Here is a 25,380-nt window from a genome sequence, read left to right as displayed (position 1 = left end):
CGAAAAAACTAGGCCATTACTTTACTGAACACAATAAAGAGACTGTCAACCGAACCCTAAATTTAACAAATAAAGTGATGAAAGAACCTTATGGAAGAAAACAAATTTGAGGTTTCCAAATAAGACTAAACAATTTTAGTTGAGTGTGGGGCGCTTATGCAAACCGCAGTGGTGATTAAGAGATTAGAAAAATCGATTAATTACAAATTTTTATGTCCTTTTTGTCTGAAACAGTTTTATATAAAAGTAGAAGTAAAAAATACGTGTTTCTGTATTCTTACATTTTCAAGAGAATTAAAAAAATTAAATAACGATTTAAGGTTTGAAGATTTGAACTATTAGTTTGGCATATGCGTCAATCTAAGCATTTTCCGAACATTCGTGCAAAGAATCCGACTTCAATTACAATTGTTTATGTGAAATCACCTGATAAAGAAAACTTATAGTTTAGAAAAAATCATTTAATCCAGTAAAGGATAGAAGGTACATAAAGTTTGACTTTCGAACTATTAAGTTTCATTAACTCTTACAAATAACGTTATTCAGTCAAATTTTTAAATTACAGATTTAATCCTAAAATATTCAAGAAACATTTGTAAAATATGGCACAAGAGATCTGTCTGAGAAAGAATTATTTTATTAATTTATTTTTGCTGCTAAAAAAAAACACTGGAAATGGAAGCGGGCATCATGAACTAAAGCAATTTGATTTATTTAGGTATTTTTAAAAAAAAAAAATCGCTTACTTGCATGATTCGTTTGTTTTAGCACTTTTTTATTCTAATTATGGAAAAAAACATTTTTGGGAATTTACTATGAAAGAAGTGTTTATTGATGAGATCTGATACATCAATACTGATAAAATCATTAACCAATTTTCTTCCTTATTAATTAGAAAAAGATCTGATCTTATTTTTCCCCCACATTTTGACAAATAAAAAGTTTTTTTATAAGAAATTGTTTTGTAAAGCAACTTGGTAATACTGATCAATAGCAGCGCCCCATAAATACGTAATATATGACTGCATAGGTACTTGAGGGGAAAGTGTAGACACGGTCGGCGGTGGTTGCCCAAGGTACCTAATTGCATTGAAATATTTAAATATATTCACATTTCCAAACAGCACATTCACTGGAAATTGTTGGGTATTTAGATCAGCTTCAGATTCTTCATTGTTGGACTCATATACTTCAGGCAGATTGATTGGATTTTGTGAAAACATAAAATCTGGCGTAGGCAAACATCCAAGTTCAATTTTGATTGGCTCCGGTACTGATACCCTGTTGCTTTTCCTTTGATATTCTTTAAGAGATTGACAAAATTTAGTGAATGTATGACCCGAATAAGGCGGAGGGCGTTCAAGTAAGCCAAGCTCTGTACTATTGGTCATTGATGGCAGGTATTCCGAGTGTCGGCACAATACTTTTAAAAAACACTGTTGCAGAGTATTTCTTTGACTGTCTGACAGTTTTTTAAAGCGGCTTAAATTTAAAGTATAACAAGCATCATCGTAGAAATCCAAATAATTGACTTGGTATGGTTCCATTATTTTGAATAATAATATGAAATAACCTTCAAAGAGGTTTGAGGTGAAAAAAATCTAAATTCTTCTGTCTTTTGTTTAAAAATGTTAATGTGTTATACTTGAATTTTTTTAGACTTCAATTTTTTGTCTTGAAAGTTAAAAAAAAACTTGTCAATTAACTTAATCTTCAACAAATTAATTATTAATGCCAAATCGTTTTACGAATTAATTCTTTGATCATCAATGCATATGACTTTCTTTGAACTATAAAAAGAATATTCAGCTGGCTTTTGTGAGAATTCTTTATGAAACAGCATTCAAGTTGATACAATTAGAAAATTTTATTCTTCCAAGATCCCAAAATTAGCTTTATTCCATAATCATTCTTTTTTTTTTATTTATACCGTAGTCAACGTAATTAGATTTGCATCTTTACTAATAACTTAAAATGTATTTATGTTTTTAGCCCTGAAGATGATTAAAAAATCGAATCATTGGCTTAGTAAACAATAATTTTCATTCTTTTCTGACCAACTTTCCACAACAATCCAGGGCTTCAGGTCAGCATCTGCTAGTAGGGAAGCTCTTAACGTCAGAAACTTTAGATAAAGTATATATCAGAGATTATTAAATCAGGTCTGCTTTAATTTTATAATATCCCACCATTATGATTGATTTTTCATTTTATTCCTTTATAAAACAAGAACCAGTCACTTATCATACATATCTGCTTAGTTTGATTATGAATAATTAGGTTTTAGCAGGATTATAGATAAATAATTAATGTATAGAAGAACAACCAAGTCCAAATACGATTTATGCTTAATTTATTGCGTTAAAAAAAATTACATAATTTTTAAAACAAAAAAATAGCTTAGTTTAGTACTACAATGAATAGTTAATGGCAGTAAGTACATTTTGGGTGACATTTGACTCCATTCACCCCACATTGACATCCACCGCTAGTATCTCCTTTACCCTGTGAAGCAACAAAAGAATCAATATATTAATATCTTATAAACTTTTAAATTTGAGAATTTTATTGAAATATTAGCTTTATATTATTGTTTGATTCAACAAAATCTATAAGTTGGAGGTGGGTTCAATGGTATAGATGAATGCTAACTATGTACATTCATGACTATTACGTGAATTTACGTTTTAGAATGGTTTGCTATCTAATGAGAAAATCTAAGAATCTGGAACTTTACAATTCTCAGCTCTTACAGCTCGCTTTTTTTTTTTGGTAAGTGGATCAACTAGCCTCTAATGAAAATTCGACACCAATTAGAAAGAAGGCAAGCAGACAGCGACGCTTCGAATATTGTCATTACTGTCAACTATCAATTAACAGTTTTTTCATCAGTATTTTTCTAGTTTTATTTCAAATTAGTCTAACTTCCTGTTTCGTTCAGAATGAAGTTATGATTAGTGAATCTGAAACGAATGCTAATCCGACGTCAGGCGAGCTTTTTGTCCATTACCAAAATAGGTGTTGCGGATGGAGCCGAAAAACAAGCGTACTTTACTCTAAATTTCTTATATTAACCATTAAATAAAATTCAAGTCCAGAAGGGGAAACGAGCCCAGTACCACAATATATCTTAGCTTTGTGGGTCTCGCCACAAACTGCTCCTATACTTATGTGGCGTCTTATTCCTATGTTTGATAGCCAATTTTAGTATCTGTTATAGAGACTTTCTTTGCAATATCTTCATTTTTGTTTTGTTAACAACAAGAAAATCTAATATACTAACATTTGGACCCCAACGTGGTCCTCTAGTTATCCAGCAAATTTCAGTCTTACACATAGAACATTTAAGCCAATCACAACCCCACTTCTTCATCAATACTACCTGACAAGTTGGGCAATTCATAGCTTCGCCTCTGTCAACCATTTCCTTAAAAAATAAAAAAAATAAAATCAGAAAAAATAGTAAAATTGTTGGCTAAGTTCGAAACTCTAAGAAGAGACAGTAAATTTAAATAGCATTTGTTAAATATTTAAAATTTTAAAAGAGTAATATTTCAACTGTAAAGTGAAAGATTACACCAGAAATAAATTTATACCTGCAGCATTTCTTTGGTTCTCCTAGATTCTGCATTAGTATCGGAATCATTGTTTAATTGTTCTTGAAACTGTTTACAATCAAGACCTTCATGTACTGCCTGAAAATATCAAATTTTAGTTATTATTCTTGTTTGAATAGAATTTTTATAAATTTTGCTATTTATATAATGAATTTATCGAATATAGTTGCAGATGATGAGTTTGTTATAATTTCAGTTATCAGTTTATTGAGAAAAGTTATATAGAACTACCTGGCAGGTAAGACAATTATTGTGCGTACAAACTGGGCATCGGAAGGTGTTCACATTATCCTCGTAAATGCACCACCCTTTGCAATCAGGAGTCTTGCAGTGGAATGCATTTCCAATTTTTGTTTCAGCTAGAGCTATTGATTTAGCTAAATGTTGTTCGTATACTTCGGCCGTTACTAGCTAGAAACAATATTAAGTCATTTATCACTATTGTCTAGGATACAGTTTATACTTAAAAGTCTAGCATTTTTCACCAAAAATGCATCATTGAGAGAGACAATTGGTTCTCTAATCAACACATCGTTTGTGCTTGCGTTAAACTAAGTTCTTTTTTAATTAGCAAGTTAGAATACTTTGATGAATAAAAAATTATTCCAGTTATAAATGTTTTTCAGATTTCAAATTTTGGCGACCGGCTTGCTAGAGAGGAAAGTGTAGCAATGATTCAGCTAAACCGCAACTGGCGGTTTATTACTGGAACTTTGCTGATATAACTTTCATGGCACCACCAGTCAGTCTAAAGTGATAGAGGTGGCCAAGGTCCTTCGAGGGCCGTAGAGCCAGAGGAGAGAGGGACACACAACCAGTCATGAACATGACGGGAGAATCTTGGATAAGAAGGTACATCCATCTAAAAGTTTCCTAATGCCGCTTCGTAGCTTCCATCAAAAGTGTTGAATCTAGGCTAAACGACTTAGAGTAAGGTTAAGTAAAGTAAGATTAGTACTGGAGGTGAGGCCTGTTCTCCAAACCCTGCATCTAAATGAGGTTTATAGTGCCTCTAGTTCGCTACTAGTTCCTCTTTTTCACAAGGTCCTGGTTTTTTTTTTCAGCTTCTTGCTTATTATCTTCTGAACTCCAAGTGCAACGTCTTATATCACGAACTAGTGATTGGATTCTCCTCCTCTTACAGTTTGCACAGATTTGGTGGACCTATCAACTATTTTTTGATATTATCGTGTCATTAAAATATATATATTTATATATATATATATAAATATATATATATTTATTATATATATATATATTTATATATATATATATTTATATATATATATATTTATATATATATATATTTATATATATATATATTTATATATATATATATTTATATATATATATATATAAATATATATATTTATATATATATATTTATATATATATATTTATATATATATATATTTATATATATATATTTATATATATATAACTAACATCTTTATGTTTTTATCCAGTTTTAATTAAGAAATACTTACAGCTTTTATTTCCCTTTCTAGCAAAGTGCTGTCGCATGTATAGTTATTGTCTCTGAAAGGGCATTTAACTTCCGCATCTTCGCTAAATTCCACAGTCTGCGCTAGGCAAGGTCTAGAAGCATAGAAATAACAATAAAATAGTGGATGAAATATCTCTAGAGGGTAATGGAATTTAATCGATCACTTGTATTCATAACTTCTAATGAATTGTAGTTTCAAATAGCGGCAGTCGAAGGAACCAGTTCGGTAAATTAAGGAAATGAAACCTTCTGTTTTATTTTTTGATTCCTTATTGCAAAATTATTAGGAACATTTTTTTATTCAGCCTTATCGGCGCTGCATAGTTAATAATAAAGAATTTCACATATTCTTTTTTTGCTCTTGCAAAAAAATATTATATGTATATAAAATGCATATTTTTATACAACCTGCAGAAAACATGGAGACATTCTCGTAACACGACTCCGTCCATTGGTTCACATTCCATCAGGCAAACAGGACATTCAAATTCTTCAGTATAGAAAATTAGATCATCTTTTTCAACCATATCCAACATTTTTTGATAATTTAATTGTTTCTCCTCTCTTACAGCTTCCTGCATTAAAAATAGGTTAAAAAAAAACTCTCAATAGTAATATGTAGGTGGTAAAGCCATTGAATTCCCATAAATGTTTAGTAAACTTGGTTTAAATGATTCAACTCGAGTAAACCTTCAGGAAAGGGAAAATCAACCCCCTGTGGGTTTGGGGTAGAACAGACCCACAGTGTCTCCCGCTTGTCGTAGAAGGCGACTAAAGGGGCAACTGTCCGTTGACCAAATTCCCTTTCCTTCTTGCTCAAACTTCCTAATCCTATGCCCTCTCCTCTTATATTTTCTTAACCCTTTCCCTTGGGCGGACAAGGCTCATTGCTGTAGCGAAGGCAACTTGTCTAAGGGAAGATGACCCTCAATTTAAACAACAACATAAATAAGCTGGATGGTTTTAATCGACAACGACTAAAGGCGCGGAAACGGATAATATTTTTTGGCTCGTGGAATGTTCAAGGTTTGAGCACAAAGAAACAAGAAGTGAAAATACTCTAGCTTAAAATTGAAATGTCACTTTCTTCCAAATCTCAATTTGGAAGTTAGATGATTGTTAAGGTTTATATGAGACGAATGAGCTAAAAAAAATCCTAATTATAGAAATTGTCCCAAATTATATATATATAAAGTTTATATCAAACTTCGTGCGATTTTTTATTTGGAACATGAAGAGATTTCTCTAATAATAATTTAATCACTATAACATTTCAAATTTAGATGTCACAAAACATCTATTTTCCTTGAAGATTCTTCTTTGAAAATTTAACACAATTCTAAAACTTGCTATAAGAGCAATCCCAGAAAATTAAAAAAGCTACGTAAAATCATATTCAAAATTATTATTATTAATGTATAAGTACTAACCGCTTTTAATTCCATTTCTTTTTCCAGATCTAGTCGTCTGGCTTCAGCTTCGCCAGCCTCATACTCATGTGGAACTGCGTAATTTGTTGGTCGATTTGAGGCGCAAGCTGCACATCCAGGTCTAGTGGGGCTATTTACTAAGGTACAGGTATCACATTTCCAACCTTAAATAAATAATAGTTTTACTCTTAAGTTCAAATACAATAAAAAAATGTTTTAGTTGCGCAACGAAAAAGTTGCTCTTTCTGAAATTCTTCCAACTGTAGTTGGCAAATACGTATGGCATCAATTAGTTATGGGCATTAGATATTAGACATAGTCTTAGATATCTTTTGTTTTGATTGAGAAGAGTAGATTTCTGCTAGAGAAATCCCAATATTTAAACTACAGAGCAAGATCAGATTAGTTAAAAATCTAAAAGAAAAAACTGGAGCAGTTAAAGCTTGTAAACAATGTCCTTCCCTTCTAAAGAGTGCTCGTAGCTTTGACATAGAATTCCTAGTTTTTGTTTTTGTGAAATCTTATATATTTATAATTATTCTATATTAGTGATTAGGATTTTACCTAGAGCTAAAGTACCATTTAGCTTAACAGGTTCCGCTTGAATTTCGAGAGATCGTGGCTCTTCGATAATTGGTTCTTCCTCCATTATTTCCACTTCTTCAGTTGTAACGGTTGGCTTTTCCTCTACTTCTATAGTTTCGTTAAAAATTCCAGCTCGTTCTGATCCATCCATACCTGTGTTATTATTATATTATTAGATACATTGATCTATTTTCACTCATTACTATTTTAAATAGTAAGAGCCTTCAGAAATTGGTTGTACATAATTCACTTACCAGGCGCCACTAAGTACATGAAAATGGGCGTGCCTGGGGTATCAATTCCCATTGACTCTAAAGAAGCTTGATCATCGTTGGCTAATTTTCGTCCTAAAATCCAACGTTGAACTTTTGGAGGAATTTCGTACTCTCTTTCCATTTTCTGTTTTAACTGCAAAACGGTCATACTTGGTCTAACTCTCAGTGCAATTGGCCCTTGATGAGATGTTTTATCTTCCACAAACAAGTCCACACTAAGACAATTTTTTATTAATAAATATTTAAGAAAATTATCCAGACAACAGTTGTTAGAAGTTATGTAAGTGCATTGGTTATCCAGCCTCCAGTAGCCCTTGCTTTTTTCTGTTGGGTTGTTGAAGAAAACAGACTTCTTGAGCAGATTATCAACTACAGTAAACTCCATGATGTTAGAGCTAATCATTGCCACAAACAGACACCGTAGCAAAAGCTAAATGGTTTCTGTCTTAAAATCTGAATATTGCATATTGGTTAGTGGAAATACAACTGGAAGATCTAGAGAAAACACAATCAGTATTGTGTCACCAAAAGCAGGTGTCACTTCTTTTTTGGTACATTATTATTTATTTTGACAATTTATATATAAACCTTTACATACGTTATCATTGCTGTAGGATTGTCACTTCTCTGTCTGGTAACTGAACAACTAATTTGCATCTGAGCCAGCTCTCGCGCTAACGCGGCTGCCAGTTCATGATGTCCAGTTGCTATTGCTGCTTCCAAACGTTTCAATAATCGATTTACAGCGAGAGTATTCATATTGTTGTTCTCCTTTCCTGGAGCCAGTCCCGCTGAAAATGAATAATTCAGTAATTAATTTAGCAGGAAAAGTATAGTGTTAAAATACATAATAGTAGTGTGGCTGTTATTAAACATTTTAAATTTATTCATCAAATAATATTTGTAAAATTACCTCTGAACGAAGCAACTCCAAGAGGTTTAGTAAGCTGTAAGGACAGTTTTTCCAATGACAAATCAGCTGATTTTTTTGATAAGATTGGTGATCTTTTTAATGGAAGCGATGGTTCTGGACCCTCAGAAGAAGTGCTTGAACTAGGATCCCCGTTGGAAACGTTTGCATATACGTGGACTGCTGCTTTACCTGCTGTTTTGATCGCTTCAATATTCGCAAAGTCTCTAGGTCTCATTAAGTGGAATGTACCAGTTCCAATCTTTTTGGCTTTCTTTGTAATCGAAGTGTAGAGTACGCCATCTTTAATTCTGTACTCCTCCACAGTGATGGGAACTATTACTTCCTTAACAGGAGGTGGCTTTGATTCAAGTACAGAAACTGCTCTTACCTGAGCACTAGTTTGAACGGAACTTGACACTTTTTCTGGAGGCTTTCTGTAGTGTATTTCTTCTACTATTGTCTCACTTTCTACCAAATACGCTTCAGCTTTTTCATTGTCGTCGCAGTTAATAACTTCCTGCTTTTCAGTTTCATTTACATTTATTGCTTCATTTTTTTTTTTAACTGGTAGGTTTGGGATTTTACTTATAGCTTCTAAACTTTCTTGTGTGATCTGCTGCCGATCATGATCTTTTTTCTCTTCTTCTACAGAAGGCTTCAGAACTTTTTCCGACTTTGGTCTTTTTGGAAGTGAATGTTTCATCTCCTTAAGCATTTCCCTCAATTTTTGTTTGTCATCTTGCTTTTCAGGTGTACTGGCCTGAGGTTTTTCTGATAATGTTTGGCACTCTTTTGTTAAAGTCCCTTCTTTACTGGTATTTTGTTTGTTTTTGTGGAAAAATGCAAGCCTAGCTTTACGTATTTCTTCTGCTTGTAAGTCGTCTGATTCATCGTTCTTACTTTCTTTTTTAATTTCCATTTCCGAAGGAGGCGCAGGAAGCGGGAGAGCTTGTATTGATGAAATCATTTCTCTATTTTCTGCGACTTCAGATTTAGAAGTTGAGGGGATACTTTGGAGTAGTTCTTCGTCAGGAACTTGTTTTTCACGAATTCTTTTTTCCATTTCTGTAGATTTCTTTGGAGTATCACTTAAACTTTCTCTGCTAGTGATTAATTCTTTTATTATTAGTTCATCGCTTTTGACGGATGTGTTCGTTTTGTTTACAGGCTCCTTTAATTCACTACTTTCATTCGTTATTTTAATTTTACCAATTTCTTCTTCCTTTTTCTCAACAATTTTCAACACTGGCCAAGCAGAAGTTTTAGGTTTTTGTGTTTGTTCTTTGAATTCACACGGTACAGGACGCCACATATCGCAGGCTTCACATGTTATTCTCCAGCGTAAATTTTCCAATGTACATCTTGGGCACACCCATACTACCGATTTGAGTAAAGAAGAAGAAACCGAAGGTTGCACGGGAGAAGGAGGCTCTGATGATGTAGACTCGCTTGTAGTACTCTTTAAGGTTGAAGCGGGACTAGATTTAAAGGAACTTTCTGACACTTCGGTGATGGTCGGTATTGGAGGAGATTGATGCCTGACTAATCTGTGCGCTTCGTACATGGCCTGGGCCTTAGAGTTTCTTTCTGCATCGTACTCATCAAGCTCCTCAATTGTTACTTTAGTTATCTTACCTTCACTTGCTCCACTAGAGCTTGAGCTGCCACTATTGTCAGTAATTAGGATATCAGGAGTTCTATAAATGTTTGCTAGTGAAGACGTTGTGGTTCCTTCTGATGAAACATTGTTGGAATTTGTAAATCGTCTGCTTTCAATTCCATTGCTGATTCCTTGTCTCAATTCGTCATTTCTTTCTTCTTCTATGGATGTTCTATCTACAAATAAGGAACATCTTTTCTCATTACTTTCTTTTTTAAAAAGTCCATCTCTGGAGAAAAAAGATGTGTTCACAGTGACTTTCGTTACATTAGTGATAGCATTAAAAAGCGATATCAGCTCTCTGGTTGATGTCCTTTTCGGACTCTCTGTCGGCTCGACATTTGCCTCCAAATCTGCAAAATTATCTTTATCTTCAGGTTCAGTTTTTGTATAGAACATGGCATCGTGAGATGCAATCAGAGCTTTTTCCATTTCTTTACCCTTTTGGATGATTTCTGCTGCTTCTCTGTCTAGTTCGCTTATATTTGTAAGAATGGAGATCTGGGATCGCCTTTTATCTTCAGATTTGTCCATTTTAGAGAATATATTAAATTTGGTATCAGTGTTTGAAGTCAAAACTCTTCTCGGGAAACCACTTTCTAGCATCCAGTCTTCAACTTTCTTCTTATCTTTTTTACGTTCATTACTTTTGGAGACATGATGTTGATCTTTTTGTGTGGCTTGCCTCTTATACCAGGGTCTTGGCGATACTGGCGAAGATGGAGAATATTTTGGTTCTACTATTGAAGCTTCCATCTTATTTGGCTTGAGAATCCCTCGTTCTAACCTCAGTGTATCAGTTGCTACAATATCTGATGAGCCGATATCTACAGTGGAAGCGTTAGAAGCTGTCTCTACTGTAGTATCCTCATATCTTTCTGTACTTCCATTGACAATCATTTCCTGATTTATAATCTCATGAGCTGCTTCCCTAACAATATCAATAATTTGCTCCTTATTTGCATCTTCCTTCTGAACAGGAGGCGGGGGTGCTGGTCTTTTTTTCCGTTTCCAACTTAATGTTCTTTCACCACATGCAAAGTCACTTTTTTTCTTGACGTCTTCACTATCTGCTCGTGCTATTGGTGGTGGCGGAGCCTTTCTTTTGCCTTTGACGTGGCAAGATATTTTTACGTATTTAACGGGTTCACTTAAAGCTCTCCTGTGCTGTCGAATTTCGTCTTCAACCCTATTTGACTCCAGTGCTAATGTTGCAGGTAGACTTTTATCACTCGTGGAAGTTTCTCTACAGGGGGGTTGTGGTGCTCTACGTTTTTTCCTTCCAAATGTTGAATTCCGACTTCCTGGTGATTCTGTGCTTTGAAATATGCTTTCTCTTAATTCGGCAGGGAATTCATTGATTCTGTCCACACTTCTGGGGAGCGTACCACTACCGTACAATCGATACTTTTCTTTCAGAGTAATATTACGTTCTAATTGTCTCAATCTATCTCTCTGTCTAATCCTATTCCTATAAGTACCAGTTTCAGGTCCTAACGCTATTCTAATTTCCGGCTGTGCAGCCGAACCAAAAGGTCTGTAGTAAGAAGGTGGTACGAATGCAAAGCTGTGGGCAGTTGCTGTACTAAATAGTGTATCAACACTACCACTAATGGAACCTGGCTGCCTGTGAAGTAATTCCGGAGAAGTTGGCGGTGAATAACTATCTTCAGAATCAACTGAATTAGATCTGTCTCTTTTGAACCATCTGAAGATCGAAAATATTCCACTAGAACGATCTTTTTTTGTTGCCCCGATACTAGTCCTTGCTTCGCTGTTCACTCCTCTCCAACCATCACTTGTATTGTAGTTCATTCTCCTTGCCCTATCAAGTACATTCTGGATTCTAGAGCGCTCTAATAACAGAGAATAGAGACGTTCTTCCTGAAACGTTACTGCTTCTAGGCTTAATTCTTCACTGTGTTCGGTTGAGCGATAATTACCGACTAGCTGTAAAAGGGCTAATTCTCTTAACTGTCTTCTATCGAATTCTGCAATTTGATGTCTTGTTGGTTTTTGGAGCTCTAAGCATTTTGTCACCTGGAGCGCTTTGACATCTTCATGCGGTTGTTGGGACACTAGTGATCTTGAATTGCTTGGATATGCTTTCTGAAATAAGTAAGAATGATATTTAGGTAACGTTGATTTTTAAAATTTCAAATACAATATGTTAGGACAGAAAGATATTGTAATTATTGTAATATATTGTAATTTAAAGTCACCTTATGAAGATAATTAAACCAACTTAGATGTTTTAAACTTTACATGTAAATTTTAAGAAGGTTCCTAATTTTGTATATGATGTCTCAAGAGAAATAATCCTCTTTAACGTTTGGAAAATGCTAGCTAAAAAAAACCTTTGAATAGGCAGATTTACATTTTAATGCTGTTTTATTTAAATTGCCTACCAAAACTGTTCTGAAGGTAAGTGAATTATTTTCCTTCTTTCATTCACGAGGTATATTTTTCATAATATTTCTTCGTCTATCATATTCTTTGGCAGACTAAATAATGACGATGTACATTTGTGAATTACTCAAAATAAAAATCGTATTTCTGGAAGAGATTTGTCACTGAAACGACAGTGTATAATTCTGGTTGAAAGAGCGAGTTATGTGTCTTGGCTATAAGTTCGGATTAGTAAGTGGGAGATTTATTGTTCGAGTTTAGGGTGTAGCTACGTTTTTGTAATAATTGGTAAAATGTTAATAGTAAAGTATGAGCTTTCGCCTCCCATCCAGAATACCTAATTTGGCAGTGGGGCGTTAGTTCCTTCTGAAAAAAATTGAAAATTGGCGATTGCATTACTTTTTTTTATTGAAAGTTGAAAACTGATTGAGCTCTGAATGTGATTAAATTCTCAAATAATTTATCATATCTTCTCTTCAGAGAAAGTAATTATTTTCTCCCCCATTGAAAAACGATCCACCAGCGATTAGCTCTTTATTTGTAATAAGAAAAGCGAAAAAGTATTATTTTTACATGTTAGCGAAAAAAATTTATTTTTACTTGAACTGAGCTCTTAACACGTTTACACTTAATATTTTATGTTTTATATTTCTAATCTAGTACGTGATATTATATACTTTTTTTTGTCTAAGGCGTTTCAACATCTGAGGTTATTGGCACGCAGAGCCTTTTACTGTGCCTTGCTGGCTTCCGGACAGTGTTCTCTCATTGTAGACAACAGTAACGAACAATTAGCTGTTAGGGACTTCTAGAAATAGAAAATGTATAAGCACAAGCAGCTGGACTTAATCCCAGGAACTCTGTGTAGGTGTCCAAAGCACTAACTAGTGTACACCCTTCTCTAATATATAAATTTAATTTTAAGTGTGCATCATCATCAGAATCTTAGAGCTAAACTGTATCATTTTCAAATACATATATATATAACCATAACGGGAGGTGAAACCATATTTTTAATTTCTTCTTGCTTATTATAATAGTGGCAGTGAATATCTCAGTGGATGACACTTTCATATCTAAAATAGACTAAGGACCATTCACTAGTGGTGGAGGCGAAATATTTTGAAGCAGGGTAATAGTCTACCCGTGTGTCTGTAGGATCCCTATGTTTCCTCGCACCAGTTTTATTTCTACAATACAAATTAACTGCACTTTGAACTTTATTTTTTTAATTTAATTCCTTCCAATCTAACTAAATTAATCATTAAAATTAATTTCTTGTAATGTATAAATATTTTTCGCACTACTTTTTTTCGTATGAGGAAATATTGTGTTAGTACACATTTTTGAATGAGGTTTTTTTTTGAGAGAGAGTTTTCGCAAAAACGTTTTTTGGGAGGTCTTTTATGAGGGTCCTATAAAGATTATTTTGTGGGAAGGTTATGCTCTCCTCATAAAATGCTATTCTGTCTATCTATATATCTATCTGATACTATTATAATACGATGGTAATAATAAGTAAGTTGCCGAAATTCCAAGAAGGAATATGATCATTATTTAGAAAAACGGCTTCTTTAAACTTATCTTTTTATAGAACTTATATATATATTAGTGATTTAATTTTTAAGGAGTTCTGGTGGAGCTAGCACTTGTTCTCACTCAGAAAAATCATTTTATTTATTCTTTTTATTTAAACCAACTAACGTTTAGTAAACAAATTCTAATTTAAAGAAAAGATGTTAGAACTTTCAAAATTGAAGTAAGAGTCGTGTTAATATCCGCTTGACTTTTCTGTTTTAATTAATATTAAAACCAAAACCTTATTTGAGTAAATCATTGTGTGTACATTGTACGGAAGTATGGTTTTTTCAAGAGTATTTTGCATAAGTAATAAAAAGTACTAAGAAATCTAGACAGGATTAATTGGCAGCTAATTAATGTATTTTGTCTTCAATATTACAAAAAAAAATCTCGCGCGTAAAATCGCACTCTTTTATTTCATTTCTCAAGATTATAACTTGCAAGAGAAGCTGCATTATTCTAAAATTTAAAAGGGAGCCGTCGGCTCCCTTGCATCAGAATCCCTCTAAATAAATCTTTCCTGAAAAACAAAAATTCAACTGAAGTGATAGGCATTAGTTATAACTAATGTGGACATGAGGTTAAAGGAAGTTGGAGTCACTTTTGCAAAGAAAAGAAACTATTAAATAAAGTTGTACATATCCGATTTGGATAAAAACCTATTGTCGCGACAAAAGATGGGTTATGATCTAAGTATACCCACTCAAAACATGCACCTGTACAGATCAACTTGAAACAAAAAAAAACACCCGGTCGGATTCAGTAGTCTCAAAACATAAATTCTCGGTGATTCTCAAAGCCAAACATCTGCCCCGCTTAATGGCTTAATTTAAGAAGTTTCAAGTTGGTCATAATAGTTGATTTTATCTGTCATAGCGAGCATGTTTTTCTTAATTTTTGACCAATTGACAAAAGTCTGAAACCGGAAGAAAGAATAACAACTAGCATTAATACAACTGATGAAATCAACGAAAAAATATTTTTACATTGAAGTACTATTGCAAACATTTTGCGGATTCTGTTCCAGTTAATAAAATACTTTACTGTAGTCTAATACAGTTGAAATCTGCAGTAATATTAATGATAGGATTGAGTTTGTAAAACCTTTCAATTTTTTTATCAAATTCGATAGGGGCCCTTTGTACGAGGTAGTTTAGGTTCTTGCCGTAGGGCACCTGCCTTGAATTAGTAAAATAATATTGTTTCATGTACAGATTACCTCTATCTTCGGCAGTGTCTGAGTAGATTGATCACTCTTGTGTTCTCTCTTTGCAGGACCTTCCACCGGCAGTGATGCTGCTCCGTGTACTGCAGTCGCTGATATATTTTGAAGATCACAAAAAATGAAAACAAAAACAGATACACTTAAATGAAATAGTTGACTAGATAAATATATATGAGGGTAAAAATTGCTAATGTGTAAATTACATCTAAAGATCTAAAGACACGAATACAAAGGATAACAGTTTATTTATATTTGCATAGAAGTCAGAAACGAAAGTTATTAAGAAAACAACACTATCACACTGTAAGTCCAGTTCAATTATATACAAGTTAAGAATGGTAAGTGTGTTTAAAAGATGTTTTAAAACACTACCAGATTAGTATTTAAGTGTATAAAACGCAAGGGTTAGGCAGTTGACTGTGTGTGTGCGATGCTGCATGTATGTAGATTGGACAGCCAGTACACGCTATATTTAGATCCTTGCCGCGGTCTCTATATACACATTTTAGTATAGCTACACCTACCTAGAGAGTTTTTGCTGTTTGCCTCCTCTACGAAATAATCTCTTAATGTTGCCGCCCCCACTATATTACACTATTACTAAAAATAATCTTATTTGAATTATTAATTAATTTTTCTAAATTAGTCGAAGCTAATTGCTTAAACAGGCACAAAAACAAAACAAAATAGGTCCTTGTTATCTACTTCACTCAATTACTAAAAATAATACAAAACAACTTATTCTTTCCTATTTCATTTCCTTAATTCGTTTTGGTTTTTAAGAGCTTAAATTATTCACTTAAATACTCTAATAGAGTATTTTTTGTTGCAAATTTCAAAAAGTAAAGGACGGATTTGCACAAAACAGAAGCAAAAGATTTCATATCTTTTTTTATATATATATATAAATTCAATTTCTCACTGAAATACTCGTTTTAACGATTCCGTGTGTTCTAGAAAATAGTTTGTAGAAATTTTGCTGAGTTTATACTTGAGTAGCATAATTTTTTTGTGATGTAAAACATCATATTCCGATCTGGTAGTTCATTTAAGTAGGGAGCGGCTCAAAACGTGATACTTGGGTTCTTAAACAGCTTAGTCTTAGCAGTAGTAAATGAACAGTTCTGAGGAGCAATGTGGTACTGCAATTCTACAATTGTGACCGTAGTCAGCATCTCCACCTACCAAATAGAAGTAAATTGAAGGGGAAGGTTACTTCTTTGAGGACATTTAAAGAAGTGTTACCTTGAACAGACATCATCAATTGAAATAGAAGGAGCAAAAGAATAAAAAATGTCAACCACTGAAGAAGAGAAAAGCTGTGTGAACAGAAATTTGTATACTACCAGGATAGAAGCGGATAAAAGCAGCGCTAAAAGGTCTGGCAAATGGAAGAAGAAGAATAGACCACCAATCACGACCAATCAAAGTCATGAAAATTAAGAACACTAAAGACGTTGTCTAACTGGCTCATAAATTTCTCTTTCTAGGAGCCTAGACAGCCCACAATCTATTTACATCCAGAGTGCACTGAGAAGACTAGGTGCGCTGTTCTTAAGATATTAAGCGCCGTGTATTAAAACACATTTATACGATCTTGTCTACATATTTTTTTTTTACGTTCTTCCTAGAAAATTTATCAATGGAGTTCTTGGAAAGAGGGTGGCGAGTGGCCTTTTACTCTAAAGGTTTTTTTTTTAGATTTTTGTAAATCAAGTGTCCTGCTAATTATTTCCTGAAATTAATTAACGCTTAACATATAATACAATGTAATAGAACTGTAATGAAAGGGAACCTAACATCATAAGGAAAATAAAGAACGCCCAAAAAGGACTTGCCAAGAAAATGTTAAACGTTTAAAGAATCTTATCGTCATAAAGAGAATGCGAGTAACAGAAATTTCCGGAGGCAAAAGATTAGAGAAACTAAATGCATACATAAATGTTCAGTTTCAGTAATGTTTGTAATAATTTATTTTTAAAAAAATAATAATACGTAGCATCAATTAATTATATTATATTTCGGGGATATTTCCTAAATTGAGTAAAAACACAAAAATTGGGATTTACTGTTGAATAGTATCTTTATTGAATAAAGTCAAAATGAATTTAGAAAAGCAACAATTGTAATTAAAAAGAAAGGTATTCATGATTTTTGTGGATTGTGACTGGGCAGGAAACCATTTGTGACAAAAGTCCAAGGCCGAATTATTCTCAATATATCACAACACAACTGTTGTTTGTTGTTGTTTATTTGTGGGCCTCATTGAAAATTCTTTGTATTCGCCAAAAAATAATTTATCATAGTAGATTATAATCTACTATTATTATAATCTACTAACTAATAATTATTAGTTAATTACAATTAACTCAGATTTTGTACTTAAAATTTAGTTTCGATTAGACAGATTTACTTGTAATTAAAGCGCAGTTCATTTCACGTACTCAAAAGTACAAGCAACGTTTAAAAAACAGATTTCAGTTTAAGAGCGCTTCAAAACGTGAATTCCCGATATAAACAAAAATTTGGCTAGACTAAAGTAAAAATAATGCCAGCATGCATAATTAGGGGGGGAAGGTTCTGAGTTATTCAAACGCCAGTTATCGTGCTTCATGCAAATTTCTGTTTAATACCAAATTAAAATTACAAGTTCTATGCCTGTCATCAAACACAGTATTCAATATATTTCTGAATAAACACCATGGTAACTTAATGGTAACTACGAAGATTACATGGATCTAAGCGAATGGTTAGTGATCAAAACCTAAGACAAATATTATAACGTTAATATATACATATATTAAAACAAAATTATTTAGTTTTTCATTAATTATAATCAATCTGTTCCGAAGATGTAAGCGAGAAGTGTATTATACTTATTACAATTAGATATGATTATTAATCATATCTAGGAACATTTCGAAAAAAATCCTGATAGAAAACCCACAAGAAGTACTTTTAATAGTTCTTAAACGCAGATTCTCTTATTATTTTTCAAAGTGAACAGTTTTTTTCTCCCCAGGTTTTTCTACAAATTTATTTTCTCGAAAAAACGTATCAAATTTGCAAGAGATCTACACATACATCTATATCGAATGAGCTATAAAATGATGAGAGAAAATCAAATCGAAAATAACTTTTTCATATTTATGGGTCTTCAAAAAGTTTATTTGAAAATAGCAAATCTGCTCGATTACTTTTCTTCTTACGAGTACTATAAACTAAGAAGAAAAAATTGTTCATTTGTAAAGGCACGATAATTAATTAATAATGAAGTGTACTAAAAGATGATGTCCTGTTTATGTTATAGCTTAACTATATTTTGCTTACCTACACATCTCAGGAGAGCTTAAATTAAATATAATTATTTCCATCTCCCATTATAACGGTATTTCGGTCTTTATTTAAAAAAATAAACACAGCCTCTTCTCCGTAAGAAAAAGTCAAAATAAGTATCTACATAACTATCAAAACGTTTATTAAATTCATAATAAATCATAGTTTTATGTAATTGATCCATTAATAAATTATATAGTTTAAAAGAAAAAAAAACAATAATAAATTATCAACAGTGCATAGTTAAATACCCGGCTTTGACTACTTGTTCACCAACTATGATTATAGTTTTTCTAACGAAGGTCAGACAAACCCAGACACGCAGGCTTATAGCTGCATGTGTCGTCGTCGTCGCAAAAAAAAAACCGTTGCATTACATCTAGGCAAAAACTGGAAAACACGTAAAATATCTGGGAGTTAAACCTCACATTTTACAGCTTGCTATCCTGTTCGTATAAACATAAAATTTTGAAATTATTACATTACCTTCACCAAGGTTATGTTTGGATATTAAAATATGTGTGATTATGGAAAATGCTGTCGAAATTATCATTGTTAAAAATTATATTTCTGTTAAAAGTTATTTCCCAAATTCAATTTTTTTTGTATACTATATTAAATGTTAAAATCGATAAAAAGTACATTTTTGAGTTTGTGCCAAAATTAAGACTTGTTATTACCCTTTGCCATCTTACAATAACTTTGTGTTTTCTAATGTCTAATGCAAGCATTTTATAAATGGTTTTATTAAACATAAGTAAAATAAACATTTTAATTCAATAACTCGTATTACATTGGAGTAATAAACCTCTGACCTAATTTAAATTGAATAGTGCTTACGATTGATTTGACTAGATTTTTATCGTTTCGTAAACGAGAGTTATTGCTGTTTGTAACGATTAAAAAAAAAATCATCATTAAAAAATGTATCGTAGAAATTATATTTGTGTAATCTATCACTGTGGTTAAAGGAGTTCATTGTTGAAAAATTTTAACTTGAACTTAAGTTCAAAAATGAATTTTGTACTTTTTGTTTTGGCTAACGTATAATATTTTAATCTTTAGGAATAATTTAATAAATTTACTGGCAATAAGCTATTAAACTGAAACTAAAAATTTTACATAATGAAATAAAAAAATATGAAATGAGATCTAGAACTAAACATTTTCTAATTAAGGAAGAAAATCGTGCTTAGCCATTTGTAAATAAACCAAGCCTTGTATCCACCAAATCGCTTTTTTATTTTTTTAAGGGGACGGCAGGAAGTGTGTTTATTTCACTTTTCTTGCATAAAACAGTTCAAATATACATACATGAGTACAGAGAAAACCATAAATATTTAAAATATAGAAACTATAGGTATATTTATATGCAAAATACCGGCACATTTACTAAAATTAGCTATTCAGTTTTTGGCACAAAGAAAGAAACATTTTTAAAAAATTTAAGACTGTCTAAAGAGTAGTCGATTTGAATGAGTCACCAGCATGATTCAGAGGAAGTTCACCAGGAGTCCCCCTGATAAGTCCCCAGAATATGTGCTATTTTATATATAGCTCTGAAGCATATTTAGAAAATTTCATTCAAATTAAAGTTTTTATAATTATTCTTCATTTCTCTGTTATTTTGTTAGAGACTATGAAATTTTTGATGGTAATTTCAAGGATGTTATATCTTCTTGTATAAAACAGTTTATTAAAAGTTGGGAACATTTCGTTAAGAGAAAATGTAGCAATAAATTAACATTCATTCTAGTACTTTTTTCATCAAACTGGTATTAACTCAATGATTCATTATAATTTTTATCTAGAAACCCATTTATAAAACAATATTCTTTATCGCTACCAAATTTATTTTGGGATATAAAATTGTGCGTTTTTTAGAGGTTCAAAACAATTTCTGACTCAAATGCACAGGATTTATTTATTTTTTGTCCACAATAATCTTTAAACAATGTTTTTAAACTTAGTCATTTAAGTGATAAAACTCTTCCTCAGCCATATCGAGCAATATGAAGGTTATTGAAAACTATTTCAATTTTATTACCATCGGGAATTATTGTAGACACTTTTCACTATAACACATGATCCTAGGAATCCCAAATAGCACTCACAATCTATACTATTTTTACCTCATCCTGAATTGTATTTGTTCTTATTTTGCTAAAAAAAGTTTTTTGAATAACGTGATGGAAATTTAAAACAACATTAGAATAGCTATGTTTGTAGATCTTTCTATTATTTTTAAAAGATTGTTACTCTAATTTTTTATTGCTCTTTTTTTCTTTGGAAGATTACATTTTTAAAAAAAACTGATAAATTTAGTAAAATAAAGAAATTTTAAATTGAAATAAGTAAACCATTACTTTAGATACCTGTGTCATTTTATTATCTGCACTACATAATTTCGTTCACTTTTAGTTGTGGAAATATATTTTTAGAGAACCGTATAAGAATCTTTTTAAATCCCAAAAATTTAGTTTAGGTTTAAATGTTACCTCCACTGATAGTTGAGCCGAAAACTATGTTCTATTGATAGGCCAAATTAATTTATTTAACAAATAAAATATGGACCAGACCTCTCGTATACATTCTAATGAAATAAATACTAAAAAAATAAAGATCCTGGAACTTTCTGGGTTCCAGTCTACAAAAAGCAATGGCCTCGTCTATGGGACAGAGTAACTAATTAGAGGAATGGCTAAGAAGTTGCCTGTTAGATTTGTCATGAATGTGTGAATAACACAGGTCAAGTGAGTTTTAGGTAAACTATTGGCGTTCAGTGCAGTACTTCATTTTGAATTGTTTATAATCGTTTTGTCAGTATGATACTAGCTGTTATCTAACACAGGATTTCTAAGGTATGTCTTGCAGAATAGGAGTATTTCTGTTAATAAGTGGGAATATCTAATTAACTTGTTTCAGTCGGATGTGTGAATATTATAGTTCAGTTTTATGGGGTCTCCTGTGAGACAGTTCTGAATTATTAAATGTAGGCTCTCTGTTCCCATAAAAATTTAATGGTTGTTATTAAGGAGGAAAGTTAGATCTTTGTTCCTGAATCACTGCAGAGAGAGCATTTTTGTCTTGGATGGTTTCAACATCAGTCCCCTTTCTGGAACCAGTTTGAAGTAATTTTAGTTCTTGAGTCAGTGATAGTACCTTTTCGAGATATTTTTTTTTTAAAAAAAAAGATTGTGTGGGGATTAAGCCGTCTCCGGGAATCTGTAGTTAGAAAACGCTTGGATTATTAAGGATATTTTGCAAAAAGAAAAAAGAAAAAGTAGTTCAGCTGGGTTTGCCAAAATTCGTTGTCAATGTAACCTTCAGTGTCTTGCGCAGATTGGTTAGATGAGTAAATTTTTGTTTTCAAAATGGGTGGATGTTTCCTCAGTTGTAGCTACATCATTTCTTGTTCACATTGGGTGTATAAGGTATTGAGGCAAGAGTTCCTCATGGTCATCCCTTCTCATAAGGATCTGCACTTAGGGATTCTGTAATTGTTGTCGAATTCCCATTTAATTTGACTTGTCATTCGGTCAAGTAAATTATATCTGAAGGATTTTAATGCCAAATCTTTCGAATTCTGGTTTTTCATAGATTAGTTACAAAATATGTCCACTCCTTTGGTTTCCTCTATTGATCTTGGGTCTTATATTTTGTAAGTGGATTGTCAATGTAATTTGTCTAATGATTACGTTGAGAGAAAGGAAAGTGTTAACTCAGATGCTGCAAATTTTTTCCCATGAAATTGTGTTGTAAAAGGGTTGCAGGACAAGCTTCCTCCCAAAGTGCCATATTCGAGAATACGATTTATCACTCGATTTAAGTTATTGAAAGTAAATATGTTACTGAATCTGAGTTTTTTGAAAATCCCTTTTTAAGAATGATCTCTTAACCGATTTTTTTTAAAGATTACATGACATCTTTTCAAGTGATGACGTATGAGCGTTTCTTTATACTGGTTACTCCACACTCATGACAATTTCCTACTATTTTTTATTTATTTTTATTATTATTGTTTTTTTAGACAGAAAATTTATTTGATTGAGAAAAAAATTGCCAAGCCTTCATCTACAGTGTAATTGTGCATTTTATTCCTGAATAATACAAAAACAATAAATATTTGATAAGCATTTTTAAAGAAAATTGATTGTTTGATGGCACAACTCATAGTATCTTAAAAGAAAATGGTGAGATGTTCTTCATCCAACACAATTTTTAAATATGTTCAATTCTCATGCTTAAATCCTCAAATTTAAACATTCTAATAACTTCTTTTAGAAAATGAATCAAAACGACACATCTCAAAATTAAGGAATCCTTGAAAAATATTTGTAGGTTATCTTGGTTTTAGTTCAGTGACCTGCCTTTATTTATAATTAAAATTATAGACGTGACCATTTTTCAGATTTTTTTCTTAATAACTTTTCAGATTATTATTATTTTTTTAAAGCGCGATGTGTTTATTTTTTGTTCATCTTCTCTTTCCCATAACAAATACTTCTCGGCCATTGTAAAATTAAAAATCCTATCTGGTGCAAATATTGCTTTAAAAAAAAATCTCTTTTCTTTATTAAAAAAATTCAGGTTTTGCTCCTTTTAAAGGTTAATTTAAGCCATTGCCCAGAATTGAAAATATCGTTTTTTGACTCACTTACGGGTATCCAAATTAACATTCATATTGCAAACCTGAAAATCAATTCTATCCTTGTTGGGAGGTTGGGACTGCATTGCTCTTGTTGCAACATTTGGATTGAGCGTACCCACAAGCTACATACATATGTATGTACCTCTCAACATAACAATCAAACATAATGGATTTTACAATTAATATGCATACTAAAATTCGAAATCCTCTTTAGAGAAGTTTTTGGACTTTAGATAACACACAACTTCGATTCAATCTATAGATGATGAGTAATCAATAAACTATCATAAAAATATATTTCAAAAATTAGTCGTATAAGAGTGACTTTTTCATTTTTAAAGTTATATATCTTTGGTAGGTTGAAAGTACCTTAAGGTTTTTTCAGTAATCCCTCACTTCAGGTTCTTCTTAATAAAATACCTTAACCTAATTGCACAAGAAGGATAGTTATATGAAATAAAATTAATTTAGATAAACACATTTTAAAACACAGTTAGTTTATTTCTATATTTACAAAATTTGTTTACACATGCTTCAATAAGCTTTAATAAAAAATAGCATTCTATTTGGATTAGTAAAAGAAATTCAAAAATATTAAAATTGAAAAGGATGCCGCCGGTACAATAATATCAAGAACAAAATCTTATAAGCAAATTTCCTTAATGCTGATTTTAAATTCCTAAATTTAATTAAAGAAAAGAAGTTAGGTAAATTTACTCCTTTTTTGTTATTAAAGTGTAAGTCCACTTTTCACTTTTCTTTATAGTTTTCTAGGAAGCAGTTTACGAACAGAAATACATACATTTTACAACAATTCATGAAAAAAAATCACACAAAATTGATGTTAGTTCTTTATTTAAGTCAACAAAGTTGATTGTAGCTCACCGAATTTTTGCAGAGGTTGGGTAATTACTCTATTAGATGGCACAATTAAACCATGTTTGTGTTCACAATCAAATAGTTTTCTTTTTCCCCAGGTTCCGTCAATACCACCGTAGGGAAGTGCTTCATCCTTTAAAAGTATAGCAAAAAAAATGCCAATTTTATAAGTTGTGCTTAAATCCAACAATCAAAACATTTCAAGACATAAGTTTTGATTTTGAAACTTCAAAGTAGATTGAACTAGCAAAAAAAAAACTGAAATGCTAATAATGGTAAGCGATTTACTGCTGGAATCAGAATGTTCCAATCTCAATACTAGATTCCTGACCAAGCATAATCTAACATTCTTTGAAATAAGAAACTTCTTATTCATGAAAAATGTTTATTATTACAAAAAATTGTTTGCCAAAATATTTTAAAAAAAAAGAGTAAAGTAAAGTGCCAAGCGAAACTTTTAAGAATTTTTATTGGGCAACGGTTTCATGGAACCTACATTTTAATTTTAAAAAATGTACATTTTGTTGCATTTGGCCAATTGCAATGCTCCTGTATCAATTTCAATTTGTTTTATTTTTAGAATAGTCTATCCAGCGATGAATTAACAAACCTTACTTTTTTCCACTTTAAAAAATATTCATTGTTTTTAAATTAGAAGGTTAAACTAAATTTGAAACAATTTAACAAAAAGTTTTTTTTTTAATAAAAAATAATTCACTTAAATTTGCAAAATAAGATTTTGAATCTTACCAATTCTATACCAATAGCCCATTCAGGGCCCATTTCTGGAAGGCGCCCTATCCATTTCACTTTTGCGCCCTTAGGTAACCCACTTCCGCTTCCAAGCCAAAAAACTCTTTCACCAATTAAAACCGGAGGTCTTTCGTTCATTGCTGTTAATGAAAATTAAGTACATCTGTTTATATACACCATATAATAGATCGAATTAAATATCACAAAAAGATCACTAAGTTCTTAATACTGATGAAATGAACAAGTCGATTAGATTATACGTTTTTGTAAATAAATTATTACATCATTATGTTATTTCGGTCACTTTTGCACATTACTACTTACAAATCTATTAATAGATCACTCTTTAGGCATAACAAAATAAATTTTAAATAATTACAGCGGTCGTTATCACAAAAAAGTAAAATAATGGAAGGAACAGATGACACTTTAACAAAAAAGAACAATTTAAAGTATCCCGCCTTTGACATATCGCCTTTTCTCAGCCAGTGTGTGACCCCACCCGGGGCTACATGAAGCCCTTCATAGAGGCTAGATATTAAGCAAGTTTTTAACTAGT

General features: G+C 31.9%; 2 protein-coding genes and 1 long non-coding RNA gene across 6 annotated transcripts; 1 reads left to right on the top strand and 2 right to left on the bottom strand.

Annotated features, from left to right (window-relative positions):
- Positions 1-299: 299 nt before the first annotated feature.
- Positions 300-6,696, top strand: LOC141456227 (uncharacterized). Its single transcript, XR_012459662.1, has 5 exons — positions 300-483; positions 566-718; positions 1,993-2,162; positions 4,244-4,469; positions 6,582-6,696. It is a non-coding gene; the product is annotated as an uncharacterized lncRNA (long non-coding RNA).
- On the bottom strand, positions 810-1,740 carry LOC141456223 (uncharacterized). Its single transcript, XM_074131994.1, has one exon. The coding sequence runs from the start codon at positions 1,545-1,547 to the stop codon at positions 948-950; it is 600 nt and encodes a 199-aa protein (XP_073988095.1). The 5' UTR covers positions 1,548-1,740; the 3' UTR covers positions 810-947.
- On the bottom strand, positions 2,331-25,379 carry LOC141456208 (uncharacterized). 4 transcript variants are annotated; one of them, XM_074131957.1, is made up of 15 exons: positions 25,146-25,379; positions 24,819-24,961; positions 24,075-24,201; positions 15,197-15,294; positions 8,328-12,096; positions 8,013-8,205; positions 7,394-7,629; positions 7,119-7,292; positions 6,555-6,718; positions 5,533-5,699; positions 5,105-5,216; positions 3,849-4,028; positions 3,597-3,695; positions 3,284-3,427; positions 2,331-2,505 (listed from the first exon to the last, which is right to left on the bottom strand). In XM_074131957.1, the coding sequence occupies exons 2-15, from the start codon at positions 24,957-24,959 to the stop codon at positions 2,425-2,427; spliced, it is 5,685 nt and encodes a 1,894-aa protein (XP_073988058.1). In that variant the 5' UTR covers positions 24,960-24,961; positions 25,146-25,379; the 3' UTR covers positions 2,331-2,424. The 4 variants fall into 4 exon arrangements, with proteins under 4 accessions (XP_073988058.1, XP_073988056.1, XP_073988059.1 ...); XM_074131955.1 differs by having other exon boundaries at positions 24,819-25,379; XM_074131958.1 differs by lacking the exons at positions 24,075-24,201; positions 24,819-24,961; positions 25,146-25,379 and adding an exon at positions 18,533-19,233.
- Position 25,380: the final 1 nt, after the last annotated feature.

The sequence above is a fragment of the Rhodnius prolixus genome, unplaced genomic scaffold (assembly GCF_049639745.1).
Source record: "Rhodnius prolixus isolate KJV_2025 unplaced genomic scaffold, Rpr scaffold_4, whole genome shotgun sequence".
Lineage (NCBI taxonomy): Eukaryota > Metazoa > Arthropoda > Insecta > Hemiptera > Reduviidae > Rhodnius > Rhodnius prolixus.
Note: the sequence above shows the minus strand (reverse complement) of the source record. Positions and strands in the feature narration are given on the sequence as shown.

Excerpts from the sequence above, each read along its gene's own strand:
- LOC141456208 (XM_074131955.1), bottom strand. The coding sequence starts at position 24,959 with ATGAACGAAAGACCTCCGGTTTTAATTGGTGAAAGAGTTTTTTGGCTT. Across the intron at positions 24,202-24,818 it reads GGGCTATTGGTATAGAATTG|GATGAAGCACTTCCCTACGG; the intron begins GTAAGATTCAAA and ends ATACTTTTAAAG. Across the intron at positions 4,029-5,104 it reads TAGAAAGGGAAATAAAAGCT|CTAGTAACGGCCGAAGTATA; the intron begins GTAAGTATTTCT and ends TATTGTTTCTAG.
- LOC141456223 (XM_074131994.1), bottom strand. The coding sequence starts at position 1,547 with ATGGAACCATACCAAGTCAATTATTTGGATTTCTACGATGATGCTTGT.